Raw genomic sequence first — 10,200 nt, 5'->3', positions numbered from 1 at the left:
CGCGATATGGACCTGCAAAGTACATAATTACGTTGGCGTGGAGACAGAGATATGATTATCTGATCATGTCATGTTTAGTGCAGCAAATATATGTAATGTAAAATATGGTGTGAACTACTATTACTACCAAACGTGTGCTAATCTTTGAAAGCTATAGTTTCAACTATATTTCAGTTAGTTCATGTTAGGTCATGCAATAATGGTTTGTCTATGGTACTGTCGGCCAGAAACAAAACGAAATGTAATAAATACCGTTAAGTGCATCATGGGTTTAGTCCTAGTCCAGTAGGAGTAGTCTTGGTGCCTGTAGAAAAAAAAAATTAAGTATTAAATGCTTGTTCTAAATGCCAGCTACAAAAGGCCAAAGAAGTCGAGAAGAAGAAGCCCTGGTCCTACCACGCCACCACGCCCCCATGTCTGGCCGGCTTAGCGAACATCTGATCGTGCCACAGGCGGACAGGCCGGAGTTTGTCCTGGTCCAGCAGCTGCGAGGAGGGGACCTACAACAACATGTGCACGGAATGAATATACATGGGTAATTCAACTGTAAACATTTTAGTGCAAATATTACTTGTGTCGTAGTTTTTTATCTTGATATTTTGACATTACAATGTGCATTTTTGGTTGTGGATAATCGTTATTGAAGATGCAGCGGTGTTGCATCGAGTCGCCCACTTCTCCCAACTATAAAGTATTGATTTGAAAGAAGAAAAAATGAGTTATGAAATATAGACATATTCTAGGACTTACCCCAATTCATTGGGGGTAAATCCCAATTCATTGTACACATTGCCATTTAGCAGGAGACGGTCTACATATTAAGAACTCACAGATCTACCCTGAACAGAGACGGGGGGCGACACAACTTATCTGGCACGTATGACCCGCTACTACGGTCACGTGTCTCTAACGTCACGTTCCAAGAGTAGACGGGTCCATTCCGCGAAAATTTGGGGTAAGCTCCAATTCATTGTAGTCTTTATTTCATAATGACTTGTACCACCACACACGAACATTCATGCTAACAAAATGAGTTCATTACGCTGATTGCGGGGAGGAAGACGACGTCGTGGAACAGCCGTGTGAGGCGCCACTGCCCCAGCCCGTGCATCAGCACGTTGCTGCTGTCCCCGCTCTGGTTACTGTGGTGCTCGTACAGCATGGCGTGGCCGGGGTGCCGCTTGGACGGGTCCTGCCGAGAAACCGGCACGTATAAGTAGGTAGGTCACCTGCCTCTTGCTTATCTCTCCATCTCAATCTGTTCATCTCAAATAAAATGTTGATGTAGTGTTGTAGAATAATTTTATAAAATGTTAAACTCCCGTAGTAGATTGTGAAACCATAAAGCAGAAACCTCCGTGAATAGAAATCAGGTTGGTTAGTCACTTAGTAAAGATTCTGAAGCTCTTTTTTACACAGCCAAGTGTTTTATTATATTCACAGCCGACGTTTCGGTGACCGTCTGTCACCTTTTTTTTTTTTTACTTGGGGGCAATTCTGACTGGTTCACATTGCACTGCAGCACAGGTGTCGCTGCTATAGAATCTGATGCATTCCCATACGCATAATATTTACGCCTGCAGTACAATGTGAACCAGTCAGAATCGCCCTGAGGAAGGTGACAAACGGTCACCGAAACGTCGGCTATATGACTAATGACCAAAGAAACAGGGGAAGCCCCAACTATACGGAGACAATAATCTATCAATGCTATTCTCGAAAAAAACATGCCTACAAACCTTTATGATTTTGGTTAAGAGCATTTTTTTGACTGAATTTTTTTTTGGAATAGCATGAAATTATCTAAAAAAAGAATATTCACAATGAAATGTTCATAATCCTTCAGGATCCTGTCGCACTGTTCCTCCGTCAGAACCCGTATGTTGCTGATGTAACCGCGCTCGAAGAACTCGGCAACCTTCTCCTGGCCGAGATAGTGCTTCTCCCAGTCACCGGCTGTCTGGAATGTAGGAAAAGGAGCAGGACAAGAATGAATAACGGCCTTTATTGCACATCTTTTGCCACACTGGGCTAAGCACAGGTCACAACAAAATATGATGAACAGATACAGTTTACAGATACAAAATAAAGCTATGATTAGCATGAAAGTTTATCTGTGTTAATATACTTCATTATGACAAAAAGGGCTAAACATTCATACCAACACTGAATAAATTGGGACGTGTTTCCGACGTCACGTCCCGGAAGCTGCAATAGAAGGGTCCATTCCGTGAAGTCGGTCGAAAATTTGGGTAAGTCCCAATACTCAGTGTTGGCAAGAATGTTTTTGATTTTATATGATTTGGCAGACTACCGTCTAAGATTAAGACAATAACCACCCTCTTCTTAGACTAGTTTCTCAAATACGCAATGCCTTTGAAGTCGACATTCTTGTGCTCTGAATCTTTGACCTATTTATTCGTCGTCACACAACATGGCAGACGAGACAAGATCTTTCCAGGGCCATACACACGTCACAAAGCCTGGATCAAAGCCCTTATCTTCGTCTCCTCTAGCTATATTACTTTCCGCTTGATTGCGTTTACTAGGCAAGCTAACACACAGACGATGGCCTCGCTGAGGCTGACGGCGCTATATGTGAGCTGCCTGGCAGTAGTGCTGTATGTTGGCATGTTGTGGAGTTGGAAAGACACGGAGTTTAAGGTGAAGCAAAGGTATAGTAGTGATTCCCATGGCGAGAACAGGTGGGTGGTGTTCACATGTGTTCAAAGTTCTTGCAAATCTAATTCTGATTGTGACTTCTTAAACGTTGGTGGTCATGCAGGTCTATATGCATTTTACCGATCCGTATGCCCCTGCAAATTAGCACAAAATAAAACTGTGGGGCTAAATACTGGTCATCTGCCTCACGTAACGTTTGGAATTATCGTGTAGCAATTAAAACAAGTAAACAGTGTCCACAACAAGGGCTGTTGGTTGTTACACAGGTCAAGGGAGGGCACAGTCGCACTAAACACAGCTACAGGGCATCGGACTGTAGCACGGAGTGACGTGTCCACGAGGGCGTCAATAAACCAGGCCAGGTGTGATCGTCCGGTCACAAACTTCGTCTTCATCAAGGTACATTGTAGAGTACGTGTGGGAGGGGGGCAACAAGTACAACAAAAGCTTCGCGACTTCGCCTATGTACATATACAGAAGTACAGAAATTGGCCTGCCTCAAGCAAGAAGTCCTACACAATGGCTACATTCATAGCAGACGCTAAAGAGGTCAAATACCTTACAAGGCCGAATATCCCTTGCAGCTACTAAGGGCGTTGTGTTTAAGCGCATGGAAGTTGTAAAAAGGGTCGCGGATAGGCTGTATGCCAGATTTAGCTAATACTTTTCTTGTAGTTTTTTTTTTTTATTTACTAAGACTTTTTGGCATCCTGATATCTTAATCCAGGTCCATAAGACTGCCTCCGGCTCCACGTTTTTGATACTAGCTAGGTTCGGCCGGAACCATGGAATGACTATGTGTTACCCTGTGCACGCCAGTCATAGACGGCTTTCCTACCAAAAGTGAGTTTGAGGTTGTTTGAAGCCTTGATGCGTTAATTACCATTATTATGAACACTGATGTGATGGAACATTTACAAAATGTAAACGTGCGACCAGCGGCTGCAGGGTAAGAATCTCTGAACATAATTATTGATGGTAGATCATTTAGATGAGCTACGGAGATCGATATCATTGAACATCATGCATTCAACGATTTTAAAGAGACATTCGAGATCACTGAAACTCAACATTAGATTTGTTTCATGAAGTCCCTCGGTGAACTTTGGAATCACCACTTAAAAAATATCACCCAACAATAACACCAACATTCCATCCTCTCTCCCTTCAGCGCCAGAATAGACAGGTCAGCCTGCAGACCGGCTCTGGGAAGGAACTACACCCTCCTCATCAACCACGCCATCATGAACAAGACTGCCATGGACCGCCTCATGGCGCCCGGTACCAGGTACATCGGCATCGTGCGCCATCCGCTGGAACATTTCCGTTCCATGTTCTTCTACCGACGCTCGCCCGCAGAGGACAAGAGCAATCCGCTGGGAAAGTATCTGGACAACAGGGCGGACTACCAGCCTGGCAATCGAAGAAGACAGAAGACAATTTCGAAACAGAAAAATTTCCAAGCATACACCTTGGGATTCCCGACGAAGTTGATGGCCAGCAAAAGTACAAGCCAGATTAATGAGACACTCAGGTAGGTCAGGGGTAGACGAAAGGTAATCTCTAAGCAGACATTTCGCTGGGGATAAGACAGTATCAAATTGGCCAGACAGTACCCACCAAAGATGGGGAAATGGATACTGTCTGTCAAATGGATACATACAGGCTGGCCAATCTCATATAATACTGTCTTACCCCTACCGAAAGATCTGTTTGGAGATTCGACAAAAGAAACCATCCACTACCTTTTGTCACTGACGAAAGGTAGTGGATGCTGCCTGAAACGTCTGACCGTTTCCAAAATCATTATGCAGTTGCATGAGTAACTGTTTTTTTTTTTGTGTGTGTATTTTTTTACCTGGATGTCTAAACATTGACATGTCAGGCTAGGGTCAGATTTGTCTGTTCCAAACTGGCAGCTTGGAATGTACTTTATTAAATGATTGACTTCCTCTTGTTTCAATTTTTTCTTAGTTTAACCTGTCTATTTTGATTGAAAAAAATCGACATTGCGTTTCGTTGATGAATTAATTTATTTTTCGCAGGACCGTTGCGGACTGGTACTCAATTGTGTTGATAACAGACTACTGGGAGGAATCCTTGGTGTTGTTGAGAAGAACGTTTTGCTGGACCATGTACGACATCCTCCACACAACAAAAAGAATCCACGTTCAAAGAGATCCCAAAAAGTCAGCCCCACTCACGGACAAACAGAAGGAAACACACAGAACATTAAGCCCCATAGACTATAACATATATGAACATTTCAATAGGACATTTTGGGAAAGGGTAGCCAAGGAAGGACCCGAGTTTTGGGACGAAGTGGCGTCGTTTAAGAAACTGAACCTCGAAGTAAACCACCATTGTCGGAAAACTCGGAAAACCAAGAGGAATAGAGTCTTTCCAGGTGACAAATGGAGCCAAGAGTTCGCAGTAGATTCTACTTTCTGTAAAGAACTAAACTGGAGCACGGCTAAATGGTCGTCAGCGTTGCTGCGCCAACTTGATGAACATAACAAAGAGATAGAAATGAACGACAAATGAAATAAAAATCAGTGAACTCTACTTTATTATTCTGTGTTTATGCGTTTGTTTGTTTGTATGTGTGTGTGTTTAATTATGCGTTTGTGTGTGTGTGTGTGTGTGTGTGTTTGTGTGTGTTTGTGTGTATGTGTCTGCATTTGTGTGTGTCTGTGTCTGTATTTGTGTGTGTCTGTGTGTGTGTGTGTTTGTGTGTGTGTGTGTGTGTGTGTGTTTTTATGTGTCTGTGTGTGTTTATGCGTTTATGTTTGTGTGTTTATGCGTCTGTGCGTGTGTGTGTTTGTGTGTATGTGTGTGTGTCTGTGTGTGTGTGTGCTTGTGTGCGTGTGTGTGTGTGTGAGTCTTGAGTGTCGCCATAAAACTACATCGCTGCTAATATCGTCTGTGTGGTTGGCAAGGTCACAAATCAGTATAGGGTCGTGGGCTCATTGTGACAAATGATCTCATCAGTCCCGGCCTTTGAGCTGGTCTTTATATCTAGTAGTTTTTCCGGTTAGGCAACGTACGCATTACATCACGCTTGACTTACGGCCCTGCTATCGTCGATCGCGCCCTTAGTCTTAGACAACCGAACTATACAAGCATGTACACACAATGGCTTCGTTAAGGTCTAGGATACTGCATTTCAGCTGCCTGGCTGTAGTGTTGTATGTTGGCATGCTGTGGAGTTGGAAAAACACGGGGTTTCCAGCGAAACGACGTTATGGTGAGAACAGGTGAGGTGACAGATATTTTTGAACTATCAGACGGAAACATTTCTGTGGGCCCTCCCAACGTTTAGAGACTTTTTAGTTAGTAAACCTACAAAGAGACTGACAAGTGGCATCATGACAGTAGTAATTACTAGTCTCTACCAGACTGGGGAGTTTGGCCGCCTTGTAGGTTTGACCGGAGGGAAAGAAACTACCTCCCCGCGGCCGGACTCCCTTGGCCAATTTTACTCTCCTTTTTGCCGAATTCTACGATCCGTATTCCCGTAGAAAGGCCTGGTGGAGGCTAAGTTATTACTGGAATGCCGGTATTGAATCCTTTAAAGTTACCCTGTTCCCAGCAAATGTTGCTTGTTTTTAACAGGTCACATGAGGGCATGATTACCGGGCGAGGCCCTACATTACGGAGTGACCTGTCACCATCCTTCACAACAAATCAGGCCAGCTGCGATGGTCCGGTCACCAACTTCGTCTTCATTAAGGTAAATGCTGAGCCAAAGAGTAAAATCGACTTTGATGACTTCAATTAGAGTACAAAATACAAAGAACACACACAGGCTCTGCCGAGGTAAAAAAAAAAAACTAGAAAGGCAATATTTGCAAAGCAAATGCTTAATGTTAACCTTTGCATATGGTCTGCTCTGTGGAATCTTACTCAAACACATTCACATATATGGTGACAGAAGTATAAATCCCTCCTACTATAAAATTGCAACATTATGTAACCCAACACTAGTTACCATGGTGACAGACGTCTGGTTCAGGTCATTTATAAGGTGAGAGGTCAGTCTTCGGAACGGAATAAGAAGAAGAAACAGAGCAAAAACAATATGTTTTTTTGCCTTCAGTAATCATAATGAGGAAGACGAATATTCCCCGTTGACACTGTGTACGTGTCTGGGTTTCTAAAGATTGTGAATGGGATATTCTTCACCATTTATCTCCAACAAATTCCACTCCACCACAAAATATGTTACAGTAGAATGATCGGGACCCACCTTCACGAAGACTTTCGTGGTAAGGTATAATTTGCAAAGATAATAGTTGACTGCATGCAGTGTTGACACACTTATGTCTCTGTCCAGGTCCATAAGACTGGTTCTGGCTCTACGTTTTTGGTACTGGCTAGGTTCGGCCGGAACCACGGAATGACCATCTGCTACCCGATTCACGATAAGCACAGGCGGCTCTCGTACAACAGGTACTTTTCACCAATTTTCTGGGTGGTACCCTAAAATCAGCCAAGGGTCCTTCCAGTGACCATTTTCCGTCAGAATTTTGGGTATCTTTGCTCCATGAGGGTCAATTTACAACTCAGTTATGTAGATAAGTGATTAGAATATTGACTTTGAAAGTTTCCAAGCCCTAAAAACTTCATTGAATGCCTTTAATGCTCTTGTCACGTTTCAGCCCAAACTTAGACAGGTCGGCGTGCCAGCCTTCCCTAGGAAACTACACCCTCCTCATCAACCACGCCATCATGAACAAGACTGCCATGGACCGCCTCATGGCGCCCGGTACCAGGTACATCGGCATCGTGCGCCACCCGCTGGAACATTTCCGTTCCGTGTTCTTCTATGAGAATCAGCCGGCAAAGGACAGCGTCAACCCGTTAGGGAAGTACCTGGATAGCAAGGTGAACTACAAGCCAGGACGTACTGGCATGGGAAAACTTGGGAAGCCGGTCTGTCAGCAGAAGAATTTCCAAGCTTACACCTTGGGCTTCCCAAGGAAGCTGTTTGGGAGCAGGAAGAAAAGTGTACTAGAGGAGACTCTTAGGTAAGTTGCCTCTTGCTGTGTGAAAATCTTGCCTAGATTTCTGGCAAGAATTGGTATTATCTTTGGCCAGTCGCCAATTTCCGATATACACAATAAAAGTCATATATCTTTCAGTGATACTATGTCATATGACCATACAACTGAAAGGATCGCAGTGCAGTTCAGGAAAGTAGGTAAGGTTTGCCATCTGATGCTGATTCCCTTCTTCTTGTTGTTTTAACAGAACCGTTGGCAGCTGGTACTCCATAGTTCTGATAACAGAGTACTGGGAGGAATCCTTGGTGTTGCTGAGAAGAACGTTTTGCTGGACCATGTACGACATCCTCCACACAACAAGAAGACTCCACGTTCAAAGAGATCCCAAAAAGTCAGCCCCACTCACGGACAAACAGATAGAAACTCACAGGAAAATCACACCCATAGACTATCTCATATACGACTACTTCAACAGGACCTTTTGGGAACGGACAACCAAGGAAGGACCCGAGTTTTGGGACGAGGTGGTGTATTTTAAAACACTGAATCTCCAAGTAAACAACCACTGTACACTCTCCCAAGGAGATAAAGTCTTTCCTAGCGGCAAATGGAGCCGAGAGTTTTTGGCTGACTCGACCTTCTGTGAAGAACTGGACTGGACCACTACGCAGTGGAATTCAGCCTTGTTGCTCCAACTTGAAAGGCAAAACGAAGAGATTAGTAGAAAGCAAGCCCAAATTGAATCTGAGTGACCTCAAATCTACATCAAAAATATTTACACGTTGTCTAGTGGTGTGTATCAGAGAACACACTTTGTAGCATTGAATGTAATTCATTTTGTCTCAAAGATATTTACTTTGTATCAAAAAAGTTCAATACACTTTGTTTCAAAGGACATAATACATTTTACGTTTTCTCATAAAATATAGTTCATATCAACGTTCAATATACTTGATTTTAGAGAGTATACGTTTCTTACTTTGTATCAGAGAACATATTAAAACTTTGTGTTTTATCAGAAATTTACTTTTTTCAATGTCTTTTTTTAAATGTGTTTACCAAAAACGACTCTGCGTTGTTACGACATTGTACATTGAATCCTATTTTTCGTGTAGTTATAGCCAGCAAGAATCGGTCTATTTTATACCATTACCTGCAAGCTGACTGGACAGACAGAGTGTCGTGGGTCATTGACCTAATCGGGCCTACACACTGGGAAGGTCTTTGTGTTTGGTTAGAGTTGTTCTTCCGGTTTGGGCAACTGACGCATCAGTCTCCGACATTTACCCCTATTATCGCCGCGCCCATTGCATAGCCGACTAACAAACATGGCTAAGTTGAAGTCAAGGGTGCTGTACTTGGGTTGCCTGGCTGTGATGTTGTATGTTGGCGTGCTGTACAGCTGGAAAGACATGGGGTTTCCACTGAAACAACCGTACGGTGGTCTCCATGGCAAGAACAGGTGAGGTGACTGAACTATACCTGTGGGTAAAATTTCCACGAACCCACTCAGTGTTTAGAGACATCTACATGTCAGTCGAGTAAACCTCCAACAATCTTCTTGGCAACAAGGACATTGCTATGTAATTACAGTTTGGTCATAGATCAACTATCATCGCTTTGGGCAGTTTAGTACTGACTCCCTCTGTGAGTCCACTGTGTTTAGTGTTCTCTACTTCTGTACTGTTCCAGTCGTCAACTAACACATATTGGTTGATTGGTAAAACCTTTCATATAACGACCTGAAAAAACCTTCGTGCCGCCATAGACTACGCATAGCCAGATGTGACATATCTACGAACATAAAATAAACACAGAATACGACGACTAGTACACTTCTCGTTTCTTTGTTCGGGTGAAATTGCTGGAACAGATCTGAGTTCTGCTATACAAGGTCGCGTAGCTTATATCACCGACTTGTTTCTGTGCAACTCATGAGCGTCAACAGATAGTCTGCTTGAATGAAGACATTGAATATTACATACTTATTGCATTTATTACATGGTATTGCATACTTAAGGTGATTTTTTTCCAAAATGATTTCTGGCCCTTAACAGCTCAAGCGAGGACAAGGCTAACGTGGCTACACATAATGACTTCCCATTCGACACAACAAACAAGGTCAACAGCTGTGGTCATCCTGTTACTAACTTCGTCTTCATTAAGGTAGGTTCAAGACAAAGAGTAAAAACGACTGCAATTTAGAAAACAATATAAAAAGAAACGCCTATTATTTGTCGTACCTACAGACGCTACAGTTGAATGTTCCTTGCACTGCAGTCAAAGTTTGTGAATCGGATTCTCGATTATTCAAAACCAATGGAGATTTGTGTGGAATGATCGGGACACAAGCATTTACGTGGTATAAGTCGCAAAGTCAAAGACAGACGCTACAGTCGAATGTTCCTTGCACCTAAGTCAAAGTTGTGAATCAGATTCTCCATCATTCAAAACTATAAGTAGCAAATGCGGTACGTAGCTGACTGCAATGTTGACACATTTATGTCTCTGT

The 10,200-nt window shown here is 43.0% G+C and overlaps 3 protein-coding genes across 3 annotated transcripts in view; 2 read left to right on the top strand and 1 right to left on the bottom strand.

The window, feature by feature from the left end:
- LOC109476925 overlaps window positions 1–2,633 on the bottom strand; it is a 2,784-nt gene extending 151 nt beyond the window's left edge. The window contains exons 1-6 of the mRNA XM_019777942.1: window positions 2,568–2,633; window positions 1,823–1,960; window positions 1,043–1,192; window positions 397–500; window positions 253–304; window positions 4–12 (exon numbers count right to left, since the gene is read on the bottom strand). Of these exons, the coding sequence (XP_019633501.1) occupies window positions 4–12; window positions 253–304; window positions 397–500; window positions 1,043–1,192; window positions 1,823–1,960; window positions 2,568–2,633 (519 nt within the window). The remainder of the gene's footprint in view (window positions 1–3; window positions 13–252; window positions 305–396; window positions 501–1,042; window positions 1,193–1,822; window positions 1,961–2,567) is intronic.
- LOC109476924 (galactose-3-O-sulfotransferase 3-like) lies at window positions 2,632–5,226 on the top strand. The gene is made up of 5 exons (XM_019777941.1): window positions 2,632–2,705; window positions 2,949–3,081; window positions 3,410–3,525; window positions 3,854–4,216; window positions 4,728–5,226. Exons 1-5 carry the CDS (start codon window positions 2,632–2,634, stop codon window positions 5,224–5,226), a joined length of 1,185 nt encoding a protein of 394 aa, XP_019633500.1.
- Window positions 5,227–5,759: 533 nt separating this feature from the next.
- LOC109477198 (galactose-3-O-sulfotransferase 4-like) lies at window positions 5,760–8,580 on the top strand. Its single transcript, XM_019778268.1, has 5 exons — window positions 5,760–5,939; window positions 6,298–6,415; window positions 7,019–7,134; window positions 7,344–7,712; window positions 7,936–8,580. The coding sequence occupies exons 1-5, from the start codon at window positions 5,818–5,820 to the stop codon at window positions 8,438–8,440; spliced, it is 1,230 nt and encodes a 409-aa protein (XP_019633827.1). The 5' UTR covers window positions 5,760–5,817; the 3' UTR covers window positions 8,441–8,580.
- The last annotated feature ends 1,620 nt before the right edge of the window (window positions 8,581–10,200 follow it).

Source organism: Branchiostoma belcheri, unplaced genomic scaffold (assembly GCF_001625305.1).
Source record: "Branchiostoma belcheri isolate BF01 breed outbred unplaced genomic scaffold, Haploidv18h27 scaffold4, whole genome shotgun sequence".
In the NCBI taxonomy this organism is placed as follows: domain Eukaryota; kingdom Metazoa; phylum Chordata; class Leptocardii; order Amphioxiformes; family Branchiostomatidae; genus Branchiostoma; species Branchiostoma belcheri.
Note: the sequence above shows the minus strand (reverse complement) of the source record. Positions and strands in the feature narration are given on the sequence as shown.